The 16414-nt window shown below is 33.5% G+C and overlaps 1 protein-coding gene across 5 annotated transcripts in view; it reads right to left on the bottom strand.

The window, feature by feature from the left end:
- Window positions 1–16414, bottom strand: part of LOC126883135 (acetyl-CoA carboxylase) — a 465330-nt gene that overhangs the window by 22161 nt on the left and 426755 nt on the right. For all 5 annotated transcript variants that reach the window (XM_050648387.1, XM_050648384.1, XM_050648388.1 and 2 more), the window contains 5 exons: window positions 16086–16236; window positions 10390–10626; window positions 8915–9320; window positions 6757–6986; window positions 331–598 (listed from right to left, as the gene is read on the bottom strand). In XM_050648387.1, coding sequence (XP_050504344.1) covers window positions 331–598; window positions 6757–6986; window positions 8915–9320; window positions 10390–10626; window positions 16086–16236 — 1292 coding nt within the window. The remainder of the gene's footprint in view (window positions 1–330; window positions 599–6756; window positions 6987–8914; window positions 9321–10389; window positions 10627–16085; window positions 16237–16414) is intronic.

Genomic DNA, 16414 nt, shown 5'->3' on the forward strand with positions numbered 1-16414 from the left:
CCTGCGATAAAAATGATACGTGTCCATTTTCAATAAAAAATCTTTAATAGATTTCGATATATTGAAAAAAATCGATTTTCATTTTGTAATTTCAAACGGCTGTAACTTTTTTTATGAACACATTTTTGTACTAAGGTAAGTTAGGTTCAATCGAACTATTTTTGACCCCAGAATGTGTGGTATAATTTATGATCAATCTTTTCGGGACAGCCTGTATATGAGTAAAAAACTATTTTATATTATAAATAACTTTACTTATCAGTAGAGCCATTGACACCTTTCGGTGTTGGGCCTAATATTGTAAATAAAAGAGTTTATATTATATCTTACCTATAATATCCGTAATTTTGTATCGAGATTCTCCCTCATCTTCAATTAAAACAGCCCTTACCGAATTCGTGGAGCTTACTTTGGCATAATCTTCGGGAGTCAGGTATAAATATCTGAAGCCTCTATCCGGCTCCTTATTATCTTCCCATGCAACCCTGAATATGGCCTTTACTTCTTCTGCTAATCCGATTCTGGCACCACTGTTAGCCGAAAGATAAATTCTTGGAATCTTTAATTTCCTTGCTATCTCACTCGCCAATCCATATACCTAAAACATAAAAGTGCAATGTTAAATAGATCAAAAATCAACAACTCGGGAGTGGTGAACTCATTTCGTTTGTAAGGGGTATAATTTTAGAGATAAAATTGTGCATGTGATTAAAACACCCGTATACTGGTGTCAACATATTATGACATCAACGTTAATGGCAACAAGTTATACCACCTCAGAATCGCTGATGACATCGTGATTATAACGAGACCATTCAAAGAACTACAAACTATGGTGTAACAACTCACAGACCGCTCCCAATACGTCGGCTTAAAAATGGATATGACAAAAACAAAAACAATGAAAAACACAGACGACTACAGACGTATAAGTGTAAATAGCGATGAGATAGAACAAGTCCAAGAATATATCTCGAGAATCTGCACACTACTCGGCTTCTCGTCCTTGGCACTCTTTCGTTGGGTCTAGTAAGCTATATAAATATTATCTTATTTGATTTGTTAATGCCCTTCTCCTTTAACACAGTTCAGTTTTGGTTTAGTTTATTAATTTTTTCTATTGTCACTACAAAATGAGCTCCTACTGTTCGTGACCCGTCAAAATAGCCCGGTGAAAACAGCCCCGTCAAAAAAGCCCCGTCAAAATAGCCCGAACACAAAATAGCCTCGACAAAATAGCCCGCCAACAAAATAGCCCCGACAAAACAGATCGCACACAAAATAGCCCCGGTCAAAACAGCCCTGGCTAAAACAGCCCCGGGCAAAACAGCCTCTTATAAACAATTACATAATTAAAAAATGAATAACCATTTTCAATTTCGTTGCAAAACGAAAATACAGCCGAACCATATTCCAGTCCAATCAGAGAGTGCTGCAAGCACCTCTACCGGTTTCGAAACTTATTAGTCTCTCATCAGGAGGCACATATGCTGCTCTCCCTGATACAACCAAAACAAACCCCAGCGTGCAGTCCCGAATTGCAACGAACGAAATGGCATAGATGCCCTAGCGGCAACTGCTAGCAAAAGATAAGTTTTCACTCTAATGGCATATAGCATATCCCACCAGAATGAAAACAATGGGAACCTTCTCTGGTTACACCTCCGAGGCTTCTACAATTTGCAAGCCATACGGATGCTGAGACTAAGGAAGATGAGGGAATTCTACAATTTACAATTCACGTCCCATCTGCTCAGCGCGGTAAAGTTCCAACGAGACTGGTTCCCTTCATACTCCACACAGAGTAAATGTAAATAAAAAATGAATAACCATTTTCAATTTCGTTGCAAAACGAAAATACAGCCGAACCATATTCCAGTCCAATCAGAGAGTGCTGCAAGTACCTCTACCGGTTTCGAAACTTATTAGTCTCTCACCAGGAGGCACATATGCTGCTCTCCCTGATCCAACCAAAACAAACCCCAGCGTGCAGTCCCGAATTGCAACGAACGAAATGGCATAGATGCCCTAGCGGCAACTGCTAGCAAAAGATAAGTTTTCACTCTAATGGCATATAGCATATCCCACCAGAATGAAGGGAACCAGTCTCGTTGGAACTTTACCGCGCTGAGCAGATGGGACGTGAATTGTAAATTGTAGAATTCCCTCATCTTCCTTAGTCTCAGCATCCGTATGGCTTGCAAATTGTAGAAGCCTCGGAGGTGTAACCAGAGAAGGTTCCCATTGTTTTCATTCTGGTGGGATATGCTATATGCCATTAGAGTGAAAACTTATCTTTTTTCAATTACATAATTATTTATACAAGGTGTCCAAAAACTTTTTTTTAAATTTAAATTATTTGACGAAAAGGAAGAATGTATTTAATTTATTTAATTTAAAATGCATTTTACTGTTGCCCGAAAACAGAAAAAAATATTTATATCATAAATAAACATTGATTTTCGCTTAACTTAAATGTTCAAACTTCCAAGAGGCAGGGAAGACAGGACTCGAGTTCTCTGAAAAGACCATGTTTATTTCATGTGGTTAAGATAAACATCTGAACAGAGGATAATTACCATTTCCGAAAAAATGTATTTTTAAGGAATTATTTCATGATGAATTCTGAAGGGAGCTGTTTTGTCGGGGCTATTTTGTCGGGGCTATTTTGTCGGCGGAATATTATTCCGCGGCTATTTTGTCTGAATGCTATTTTGTCGGAGCTATTTTGTGTGCGGGATATTATGTCGGAGCTATTTTGTCGGAGCTTTTTTGACGGGGCTATTTTGACGGGGTACCCCTACTGTTACCTTATTAATACGTAAATTTAATAGTAAATATTACTTCTCATTTGGGTCTTTTCTCAAAGGTCTACCTTTGTGGTGGACTTTTTGTAATCGGTTGTATAATCGTGATAAGATCCTTTTTTGTCTAAAAATGTTATTTATTTTCTGTTGTATATTGTAATATTCTGTTTTTGACAAAATAAACCTTTTGTATTTGTATATCGTATTTGTATTCTGTATTTGATATGTAATCTGCCTAGGCCAAATTCTGAAACTTATCAAAGAGAACTGAAGTGGAAATCACTGGAAGAGCAAGATTGGCATGAGCTGGAAAATTGGGATTGATACAGTTCACCAAATATAGCTGAAAGTCTGAAAATAACCACGCCCATGATGCGCATTCGTCATCCGACGGATCTCGCACTGAGCGTCCACTTAATATCTACCGTTTGTGACGTGAACAAGTCGGTACAGTCTGCGAAACATTTTTTGTAAGTACGAACCGCAAAGGAGAGTAATTTCCAAATTTGTAAATCTGTGTTGTTGTACCTATATTAAACATGGAGTTTAAATCGAATCTGAAGGGAAAAGTTTTAAATAATCAGACACGGGAAGTGATAGCAAATGTGATTCATTTTATGAGAAAGGAAGCCAAAGACAATGAACTGTGTAGAGATTTGAAAAAAGTGCAGGACCGTGTGGTATTGGCAACAGGTGTTAGTTTACGCAGCGTTCAAAAAATTGCTCGGGAAATGCAATTAATTAAAGACGGCGAATGTTCCTCATTTGTAACTCAAAACAAAAAGAGGATAAAAAGCGCTTCAAAAACGTGCTTGGACAATTTTGATATAGGTCGTCTTCGACGTTATATAATGGATTTTTGTATAACACAAAAACAAGTGCCAACTGTAAGACGCATACACAGAACATTTGCAGAGGAGTACAACTACTCAGCTTACATAGAAAGCCTACGAACAGTAATTAGAAAGATGGGATTTCGTTGGCGAAAAAGCAGAACTAATAGAAAATTATTAATGGAAAAGCCCAATACTCAACATCTTAGACTGAATTTCTTACGTAATATGAAACGTTACAGGAACGCAAATCGCCCAATTATATACATGAATGAAACATACGTCTATTCATCTCGTACCTACCAAAAGAGCTGGTCTGATAGTTCAAACAAGGGCCTACAAAAACCAGTATCTAAAGGACAGATGCTTGTGATAGTGCATGCTGGAGGTGAAAGTGGTTTTGTTAAAAACGCTTATCTGCGCTACAAACCTACTATAAAAAAAGGAGATTATCATGATGCAATGAACTACGACAATTACAAAAAGTGGCTTCAGGATAAGCTGATACCAAATTTGCTCTCGAACAGCGTTTTAGTGATTGATAATGCACCGTATCACAACGTACAAACTGAGAAATGTGAAACTATGTCTTCAAGAAAAGCAGAAATGCAGCAGTGGCTGACAACTCGAAATATTTCGTTTACAGATTAATTATTTAGTTTACAGATAAATTGACCTGTTCTCATAGTTTACACTTTTTTCATACTTTGGGTAAATATTCAAAGATAAAGGCCGCTTTTAACAAAAGGTACTGTACAAAGACACCATATTTATGCTTCACTTGAACCGAACATCTAATTTCTATTAGTATTGCATTAGACGATTTTATTACTACTTTATTACCCTACTGCTTACGCCCTTTTTCTCCGAAACCTTTTGGTCAATGTAATGGTAATATAAAGTACCTATAAATGGTCAATATAAAAATATAATTTTTGGTTTATAATGCCATAATTTATAGCAACACAAGCGGTTTTTGTTGGATCTATTTTATTACATCTCACTTTGTAGAACAAATACCACAAATATACTGAAGAAAAGTAATGACAGTAATAATAATTGTGTACGGGACCTATTAAAAACTATTCAAGCTTTACGTTTCTATATTTGTGTCTCCGATTGTACCTATATTTTAAAGTTCACCCGCGCGTACAGGCTATCTTTTTCCTTCCGAGTGCGTTCTCACTTCATTGTTCGCGCAGGCAGTTAGAATTTCAGACTTTCAGCTATTTTTGATGAACTATACTTACGAACCGTTAAATACCTCAATACTTAAGTAGCAAATTGTTCAACCAGTGCATCCTTCCTACCATGACATATGGATGTCAAACATGGACGCTAACCAAGGCAAATATGAAAAAACTAGCCACAACAGAAGGGGTAATGGAAAGATCAATATTAGTTATAAATATGACTGTCAGGTCAACTGGGTAAGATTAAAAATAAAACGAGGATATCACGACAAAAATTGCCAAACTCAAATGAACCGTCGCAAGCCACACAAGCCATAAAAGGACCAATGTTAAAACGCCTCAATACAATATTGAAGACTGAAGACCTTAAAAAAGTAGACGACCAAGAGCAAGGCTACAGAAAAGATGGGTTTATGATATTAAAAAAATAGCCAGGACAAATTATTGGAAGTATGCTGCTCAGTATAGAGGTCGATGGAAGAAGTTAAGACAGACCTACGTTCAAAAATGGAAGATTTAAGACTAAGAAGAAGACACAAAATTCACAATAAAAAACCAACAGGTATAGGCCAACCCTGTACACAACTCAATCACATATTACCAATCGATGAATAAATACTAATAACTGTAAGCATTGTAATCGTGAAGTACGAGTTTTCGATAAAAAAAAGCTTTACCAAAGCCATCAAAATAAAAAAAAATAATAAACACTATAATTATAATATGTACCTGATGTATGCATTTATATTTAAGTACGTAATTAGCATGATGTTGAAAAATGGATATAATTTCGGAGTCATTAATGTAAATGCAGCAAAAATATAAGAAAATAGTGAATAAACTCTCACTCCAATGACAGGTTATTGGCCAAGAAGAAAAAGAAAAAGTGAAATACTTAACCATTCTTCTTGATCATTTCACGTAGTTGATTCAAGTCGATACTAAGAAGCGTAGGAAATACTTATCAAAGATGATGTCTCTAAATATAATTTTTAAAGATATCAAAAGAGCCTAGTTCCTGTTTTAACACATTTTTAGTTAACATGGATTTTTTCGGTGTCGGAAAGTTGGTCGAGATCACTTGGTCGACGGAAAATTAGTCGACAACATTTGGCCGACAAACATTTGGTCGACAAACAGTTGGTCGAATGCACAATTATTCATCGAATGTACAATTCGTCGACGAACATTTGATCGAATGGATTTTTCGTCGACAAACTCCAAAGGGAATAATACATGGCGGAAACACGCCAATATATAAAGTTAGTTTCTTTGTACCATATAAAAAAAAATTATTTTATAGATGGCCAGTCCTTTGGATAAAGTGTGAAGGGAAGTTTATTCTCACGATTTCTTTACTTTTTTATTGATATTGACTGATTATTGCAGTCGAAAACATTGTACGGAAATGCTTCGATTCCCTAACAATTTATTTACCTCAGCATCTTGCATATTTCGTCTTGTCCGCAAGTGCCCCCAAATTTGACTTGTCCGGAAATGCTCCGTTCGCAAGTGCGCCGACACCAAAAAGAATGATACAGCATCACTAATTAAAATACCGGTTTATATTTGCTGTCTACTTTCCCACCGCAGCCAATTTTTTCATTAAATTTAAAAATAATTTAGAAAAAAAAATTAACAAAACCCCAAAAAAAAATAAAATCAGATATATATAATACAATATTCCAGTTAACAAAATAAAAACCAATAATCCGACGTTTGTCACCATTAATCACTTTATCCTAAAGATAAATAACAGTTTATCGACGAAAAATCCATTCGAACAAATGTTCGTCGACGAATTGTACATTCTATGAATTGTGCATTCGACCAACTGTTTGTCGACCAAATGTTGTAGACTAATTTTCCGTCGACGAAGTGTTCTCGACCAACTTTCCTAGACCCGGATTTTTTAATAATCACCTTATCTTCACGCGGCCCAAAAGATCCAATCAAGTAGGTAACGTCATTGGAAATAACGATAATGTCTCTACCGGTTGGATATTCAGGTGTATACAGAGTGAGTCTCCACGCTACCATGCCTACGTTATTTTCTCCCGGCACTCTCTTTTGTTCGATCAGTCTACTTTCAGTTTCTGGGTCCAGAATGAGTTCCACGATGTCCATCAACTTGTCTGGAATTGTGATGTTTTCTGAAACAGATAAAATCGTGTAACATAAGTTAACAAGGCAACAGAAGGCAACAAAATCACGTATTACAGTCAGCAATATGGACTTAATATAAACGTAAAGAAAACAAAGCTTATGATCGTCAGCAAGAAAAAGATAACAGAAGGTCAACTCTATATCAACCAAACCCCTGTAGAAAGAGTGAGGCACTACAACTACCTCGGCACCATAATAAATGAAGAATGGACCAATAACCAAGAAATAAGAGCGCGCATCGGAAAAGCTAGATCAATCTTCAACCGTATGGGGGCGTTTTTTAAGAGTCACAATCTTTCTCTTGGTATAAAAGTAAGAATGCTGAGATGTTACGTCTTCTCTGTCCTTTTTTATGGTGTTAACTCATGGACCTTGAACGAGGATATGTGCCGAAAGTTGGAAGCATTTGAGATGTGGCTATATCGGAGAATTCTTAAAATCCCATGGACTGATAGGGTCACAAATGAGGAGGTTCTTAGAAGAATGGGGAAGAACCGAGAAATACTAACCACCATCAAATCTCGAAAGTTGGAATACTTTGGACACATTATGCGAAATGAATCCAGATATGCCCTCCTACAAGCCATCCTGCAAGGAAAAATATTTGGAAAGCGAGGTCCAGGAAGAAGAAGAACATCCTGGTTAAAAAACCTCAGAACCTGGTTCAACACAACATCTGTGCAGCTTTTCCGCGTTGCTGCAGATAAGGTGAAGATTGCCATGATGATCGCCAACATTCGTCACGGATAGGCACATCAAGAAGAAGAAGAAGAAGAAGAAGAAGGCAACACGACATAAAAACATCCACATAGAGCAGTAGAGAGAACAACATTACCACGATATATAAGAGGCAGAGGACTCATGGACATAGGTGAGCAACTGGATAAACGGGTTTCTAATCCAAGGACTTATTTTCAGGCGCAGGCTGAGACATCTACTGTACATCGCGCAATAGATCACACAACACCGCTTAAACTGAATAAACAAGAAATGCACATAAACCACCTGTCTAAGCAAAAAAAAAACAGAATAAAACCAATAGTACAAGATAACGACGAAGTAGAAATTCTCACAGAAGAAGAAGTACAATAAGAAATTAAGAACCTATGAAACTGAAAAGCAGGAAAAGAAGATGAAATAGCAGTGGAATTAAAATACGGAGGAAGAGAATTATGTAAAGAAAGAAACCAGCTAATACAACAAATATGGACACAAAACAGACTACCAGACGATTGGAACAGAGGTATACTATGTATACAGTGATGAGCGAGCTAATAACCGGCAAAATAGCACAAAAGATGGAGAACGTATTAAGTTTTTTAAGATTAAGTTAAGAGTTGGGAAATTTAGCGACATTAACCTATAAATTTACATTATATTGATTGTTTCCCACCTTTAGACGTATCGCACGAATTTGGAAATTACCACTGCCACAGTGAAATTTTTAGTTGACATACTCCTCTGATACGTGTAAAGTTGGGAAACAATCAATATAATGTAAATTTATTGGTTAATATCGCTAAATTTCCCAACTAGACTAGTTTCATTTCTTTTTATCTCACAACTTAATGCATAGGACATATACAGAGATGCCTACAATCAGATATGTTGAGAAGGATAACTAACTGGACACTATTATGGCCCAGGTGTAGAGGAAGACCTAGAAGATGGCTGGATGAAGTGCAAGAATAGGAAGAAATGGAAAAGAGTCACGACGGCAGCAAAGACACACAGACAGAGGAGTAAGAATAGGATTTTGAACGCCATGGCGTTAGCTATAATCCCTAGGCATTGTAATGCTTAATGAATGAATGAAATAAGCCTAACCAAACTTTACATTGACAATGTAAAATATCACGATTTTTTTAGTTGCTGTATATAATACCTTTACATGTTAATATAAAATATAACTTACCATTCAATCTTGCTTGCGTGAATTGCTTCCACTGTAAATCCACCACTTGTCTGAACATATCGGGGAAATCGTAAACATATGTGGTTCCGATAGACTGAGCTTGGAATCGTTTCTGTTGGAGATAGTCTTTGGGAATGTATGGGGTCGAAATGGGTAAGCCGTGCATTGGTCCTTGCTTATCTCCGTAAGCTTGGAACTTGATAATACCCGTTTCGGCATCAGGTACCTCGGTATACATACTAATATCTAAATAATAACCACTGTCGTTTGCTATACACAATCGAATTTTGGACGTGTTTGCGTTAGGCGACGGCCTAATTGTTAAGTTTATTTCAGCTTGCAATACCCTAAGTTTCCATAAACGAGGTCCGTAGCGCATTACGAGATTTGTAACAGCTTCTTCAATCTGTAATTCAAATACAAATTTATATAGAGTAGAATTTTAATAAAATTAATTGAAATCATGTTTTATACAAATTACATAAATTCAAACTGTCTTCTTTAAGCTTTTTACTTTCTTATACATGATACTGTAATTGTGTTTCACAACACTGTAATTTTTTCAGATGTTAAAGTACTATATATCTAACTTACGACTACATGTTGATCTTTACAGAAATGTTACCAGTATCCATATCTACACGCAATTTTAACAAATGAAAGCTTAAAAATGGAAAAGCATAAAAAAACTGAAACACAAATTACCTAGACATACTTTACCATTATTCAGATAAAAGGTATGATTTAAAATTAGGAAAAGCATTTATAATTGAAAACTTGAAAACAGGATATAATGTGGTTGTGTTGTGTTACAAAATGAAAATCAGCTGTTCTCTTCACTGGACATCTGAATTGTCTGCCAGATCTACAACTATTGTTTCTCCTCGTCGTATGTGGTTAACTTTGTTCAATTATCATTTTTTCTATGTGCTTTACATAATTAGCCCAAATTTCAGATGTTGCTACACTTAGAGCAAGATCGTTCAATAGTTTTTTGACTGCTGTATCTCCGTGTCCATTTTCTCCGATCATAGTACTATTTGCAATTCCGCAAATTAACTCTATCGGATTGTATTGACAGTGATAAATATGGAGGTGGTCTTAATATCCAATGCCCATTTAATTTCAGCAGTTCGTTTATAACGTACTTGGCGTTTTGTGGCTAAACAACAAACACTTAATAGCTCTGTTTTGCAGAGATATTTTTTAAAATTGAAATTTTTTACTTTTGACCACTCCTTTACCTAGGATTTTGTCCGAGATCAATTTTTCTACCAGAAAAATATATACTAACAGAGATATTAGAACAATAATTAAAATAATTGATCCAGTAAGAGACCATAGTGTTGTAAGACACGTCACGTATAAGTAAAAGTAAAAATGTTTTCATAAAAACAGTTTTAATTAGTTTATTTTATAAAAATTGTTTATAAGAATACACCAAAAATTTAAAAACAAATGACAAATAATCCTACCTTGGCTGGATCCATAATAACAGTTGGAATAAAATTAAGGAAAATGTGGTTGCAATCAGTTCTTTTCGATTGTGGATGCGAGAAAGCGATTTCCAATTCATCCATAGCCTCTAAAATTACTCGTTCACCTTCGTTTTGTAGATATTCAAAAGATGCTTCTTTGGTAATAAGATCTGAATGTCTGATAATAGATCGAATAAAGAATCGGTAATCTGTTATTTCTTTTCCACCAGCTCCCTAAAAATTAAAAAATTAGTATCTTTAATAAGCTTTAATATAAATAGACTAAACACAAACACATTCTGTCACATTAAAAAAAGAATATATTAAACAAAAACTGTCGTTAAGATGACACGCTTGTTATAGATTAAATATTAACTCCCAAAGTTGATTGTAGCTTTAAAATTAGTTATCGTTAATTGGAGATTATAGTTCTTCTACTCTAACTTTTCCCATGCATGACATTATTCACGAATTACTTTTTATACTAGGTATATTGTTTACTCACAGAAACTAGTATCGCCAAATTAAGTCGATTGTCCATAGACACCGCAATAAGTTAAACGAGGATAAACAACATGACATGTCTTTGATACCTTTTTTAATATGAATTTTGACGTTTATAATTTTCAATGACAGTGACATTAGTGTATTTGTCGTGTGTATTGTATATTGGCATTCATTATTTATTTGGTTTTATATTAATAAGAAAATAAATATAATATTTCAGTTAAATAAAGGAAGAGTTGCAATGCTGCCTTTTGGGTTTTCCAAAGACGAGTATTATTACCTAATAGCGTGGTGTTGACAACTCAATTTCTGAAAAATTTGCACTTGTATCACTGTTTCCCCAAAGGTGCGGTATATTAAAAATATTAATTGTTTTTTATGTAACTCACTCGATAGTTTTGTATTTCTCAACCTTAGGCAATATTAAATCTTCTTAACAACTTTTTGGTTGTGACTTTTTTTATTTATTTATTGCCGTTCTATATTTATCTTTATAGGTTAGTAATAGTCGGTATGATGTTCAAGATGTTTAAAGTTGAGTCCATCAATCTCCTCAAGAGTGAAAAAAGATTAAACACTGCAATAAAATAACTTTTGACATACATATGTCCATAAAGTAACGCATAAATTCATTATTCCAGTTTGGCCATTACATTTAAGTCAAAATCAATGTTTGTTTTTTAAATAAATTTTTTTATGTTTTCTGACAGCAGTAAAATGTATTTAGAATTAAACATACATTACATGCATTCATTTTTTTCTGTCAGTTAATTAAATTTAAAAAAACATTTTGGGCACCTTGTATAAATAAAAATGTTAATGTGTGTATTAGTGAATAGAGAATTAAATACCCTTTTAAATGAGCTATCACATAACCCCTATTCTCATTTAAAAAAATCATCGACTACGTCATCACGCCCAGATGGATGACGTCACTAGTATAACATATATACCAAAAAATCGTAATTTAAAAATAAAAATCTACCTGTTTCGGGATTTTTCCTTAAAGTGGCCGGTTTACGAAATAATTTTTTGCGTTACTTTATGGACGCACTGTATATACATAGATAACGTACATTGACAGTAAGATAGTAATTATCATATAGCAAAGTATGTATCAATGATATTACACATCGACTATATACAGTATGTCCCTGTAAGTTGTATCCATATGGAAAACTTTTTTATTATTAATTTTACGAAAAAAAGTCATTCTTCATAAAAAGCTCTGCATGGTCCAAAACCTAAGATTCAACCATCAGATATAAAATTTTATGAATATTATACGAGGTATGTCAAAAAGTTTGAATTTCACTCAAGAGTAAAGTAGCTTTATTTTTCACAATATTGAAAATTGCTATTATAAAAAGTTGTTTGGAATTAAAAACTATATTCTAATATGCAATTACATCCTTCTAATTGAAAATTTTTTTTGTGAAAAATTATGGATAACTAACATTTTTTTCAGTTATTTCAATTCTGATAACTCTTTTATTATTAATTTTACGAAAAAAAGAGATTCTTAATAAAAAGTTATGCATGGTCTAAAACCTAAAATACAATCATCTTATGTCAAATTTTATCAATTTTATACAAGGTATGTCAAAAAATATGAATCTGGCTCAAGAGTAAAATACCTTTATTTTGCACAATATCGAAAATTGTTATTATGAAAAGTTATTAAGAATTAAAAACCATGTTTCAGTATGTAATTACATCCTTCTTATTCAAATATTTTGAACTATAAAGGTACTTTAATTTTGATCTAAATTAATTTTTTTTACACACCTCGTATAAAATTGACATAAGATGGTTGTATTTTAGGTTTTAGAGTATTTTAGACCATGCAAAACTTTTTATTACGAATCACTTTTTTCGTAAAATTAATAATAAAAGAGTTATTAGAATTAAAATTACTGAAAATAATGTTATTTATCCATAATTTAAAAAAAAAAAAAAATTCAGTTAGAAGGATGTAATTGCATATTAGAATATAGTTTTTAATTCCAAACAACTTTTCATAATAGCAATTTTCAATATTGTGAAAAATAAAGCTACTTTACTCTTGAGTGAAATTCAAACTTTTTGACATACCTCGTATAATATTCATAAAATTTGATATCTGATGGTTGAATCTTAGGTTTTGGACCATGCAGAGCTTTTTATGAAGAATAACTTTTTTTCGTAAAATTAATATTAAAAAAGTTTTCCATATGGATACAACTTACAGGGACATACTGTATATACAGGGTGTCCCAGACTAATTTACCAACGCTATATCTCTTAAACGAATAGAGATTTTCGAATGGGACAAAAAGTGGTATATTCTACTTGTAATACACTTTAATATGGCGTAGAAAAAAATCATCCACTAAATATTCATCCCTTAGTTACAACCCCTAACTTTAATTTTTTTAATAGCACCCTGTATATTTTTTTATAGTTTTGGAGGTGGTCTTCTATCGTCTATTCAACACATTTTTTGAAAATAAAATCGGTTTGTAAATAACCCAGAAAATATCAGTTTAGTTTTGTTAATTATGTGTCCCAGACTAATTTATCCAGGCTATATTTCTTAAACGAATAGAGATTTTCGAATGGGGTAAAACTGATCTATTACATTTGTAATACACTTTAATATGGCGTAGAAAAAAAAATTATCAGCTAAATATTCATCCCTTAGTTACAACCCTAATTTTATTTTTTTAATAGCACCCTGTAAGTTAGGGATGAATATTTAGGGAATGAATTTTTTCTACACCATATGAAAGTGTATTACAAATGTAATAGATCAGTTTTTGTCCCATTCGAAAATCTGTATTTGTTTAAGAAATATAGCCTGGAAAAATTAGTCTGGGACACATAATTAACAAAACTAAACTGCTATTTTCTTGGTTATTTACCAACCGATTTTATTTTCAAAAAATGTGTTGAATAGACGATAGAAGACCACATCCAAAACTATAAAAAAATATACAGGGTGCTATTAAAAAAATTAAAATTAGGGGTTGTAACTAAGGGATGAATATTTAGGGGATGATTTTTTTCTACGCCATATTAAAGTGTATTACAAGTAGAATATACCACTTTTGGTCCCATTCGAAAATCTCTATTCGTTTAAGAAATATAGCGTGGGTAAATTAGTCTGGGACACCCTGTATATTTACTATATATTTTTTTTTCTCAGGTAGCTGTAGCTCCTTAGTGTGGCTGTGTTGGTTATAGCCCTGAATCCAACGGGGTCTTCTAGCATTTTTGCCACAATTGGGCACTTGCTCCTGTAGTGATCCTCGGCTATATCGTACTGATGACGACTAACGAGTCAGAAACACGTGTCTGCGATTGCATTACATCATCTCATATATTTTGTGTATTCTTTATACCATGTTGCGAGCTTTGCCAATATTTTTCCTTATCTATGTATATTTTTATATATAGTAAATATAGTATATATAGAAAAACTATATATATTTTTATTATTCTTTGGCCAATTTTCTTTTAAAAACTGGTTGTTAATACATTTGAACACTACCTATAGTATTAAAACTGTACGTTTCTAATTGAGTAAAAGAAAAGAATAAACACATGGCTTATTTTTGCAAATATCACCATGTTCCTAATAGTTTTTCTGTTTTTACGTTCACCAATGAACTCAAAATACATTCCAATGCACTAATATGAAAACAAACTTTTATTGTTAAAAATACTTAATTTCGTTTTTGTCCAAAGTAAACACTTCCATTTTGATCAACATTTTGAAAAAAAAAGCATTTTCTAGAACGTTATTGTTAATCTTTTCCATGTGCTCGCAATTTTAATAACCATGTTGTTATCTTCAAAGTAAACAATTTAAAATATTTACAACAAATGTAAGCAAAAACACAAACTCTGTGTTTTAGCCGAAATTGCAATAAAATACCTATTTAATTCCATAATATCTCACAGTTTGCTCAATACAATTTCAGCTGTCAGATTTCTCTGGAATGCCATTTAATAATTCTCGATATGGTCAAAACACACCAATACGTGGTAACTAAGGGAAGACAGCGAAAAAGGCATACAATATTATTATTTTATAACATTAATGACTACTGATTTAACAGCTAACGGTTCGATATTAATATTATTTAATACAAATAAAAATGTATACCATTTTTATTCAGTTGCAATGCGAAGGCAAAACAATATTATTTTCACTCAGAATACGGAGCGCAGTCCAGCACTCTGAATCGACGATTTTCGACTCTTATTTGAGTGTCATCGGAGAGACGTAGGCCTGCTGCTCCATAATCGAAGTGATCAACCATGAAAGCTTACCCCCTTAAAAGCTTAAATGGGGGTTGTGAATTGCATAGTGTAGAATTCCTTCCCTTTTGTCTTCACTGCAGCATCCATCTAGCTTGCATATTGTAGAAGCCTTGGAGGCGTCACCAGGGAAATGGACCAATAAGTTTTCAATTTAAAAATCTTTTAGTAATATTTTTAATATTTTTCAATATTATTAATGTTGCTATTAGGATCGAAAACTTTAACTTTCAATTGCCAGATGACGCTAGTCACCTAATCCATACACGGCAGTTGCAATGTGGGGGTAAGCTTTCATGGTTGATCACTTCGAGTATGGAGCAGCAGGCCTACGTCTCTCCTATGAGACTCCAATAAGAGTCGAAAATCGTCGATTCAGAGTGCTGGACTGCGCTCCGTATTCTAAGTGAAAAATAAGATTGTTTAGCCTTCGCATTGCAACTGAATAAAAATGGTATACATTTTTATTTTTATTTTATATTAGTATTACACCTATAGAGTAACTAGGTCCATTATCCGTTGGAACTTTACCAAGCTGCAGACGGGAGTTGTGAATTGCATAGTGTAGAATTCCTTCCCTTTTGTCTCCACTGCAGCATCCATCTGGCTTCCATATTGTAGAAGCCTTGGAGGTGTCACTAGGGAAATGGACCAATAAGTTTTCAATTTAAAAATATTTTAGTAATATTTTTAATATTTTTCAATATTATTAATGTTGCTATTAGGATTGAAAACTTTAACTTTTAATATTATTTATTTCATATGTATTTCATCCGATACACTAAAAAAAACGTTGTCCACTGCTGATATTTTGTCACGTCATGAAACGATAGTTTTTGTGTAGGAGAGTAGTAGTAATAATAATTGTCAACGTCACTTACTCTTGCTTTGCCAAGATACAAATGCATCTTTTGGTTGGAAGTTGGTAAAGCCTCTAAGCTGTAGGATCTCATTCTGTTCATCTCTAACTGGAAGGCACAGGCTGGTTCCAAATGGCGATAAATTCTGTCTTCCACGAAACCTTCTCTAGCTCTAGAAGGTAAATATATTGTAGATTAATGTTAAATATCAATAAAAAAATATAAAAAAAATTTTTTTAGGAAACGCTTTTCTTTAGTTACGAGTGACTAAAATTAAAAATATTATAAAAAAATCAACTAAAAAGCAAGAAATAAAAAAAATTCAAACACATTCGTTAAGGCTATGGGTA

This window comes from Diabrotica virgifera, chromosome 4, assembly GCF_917563875.1.
Source record: "Diabrotica virgifera virgifera chromosome 4, PGI_DIABVI_V3a".
In the NCBI taxonomy this organism is placed as follows: domain Eukaryota; kingdom Metazoa; phylum Arthropoda; class Insecta; order Coleoptera; family Chrysomelidae; genus Diabrotica; species Diabrotica virgifera.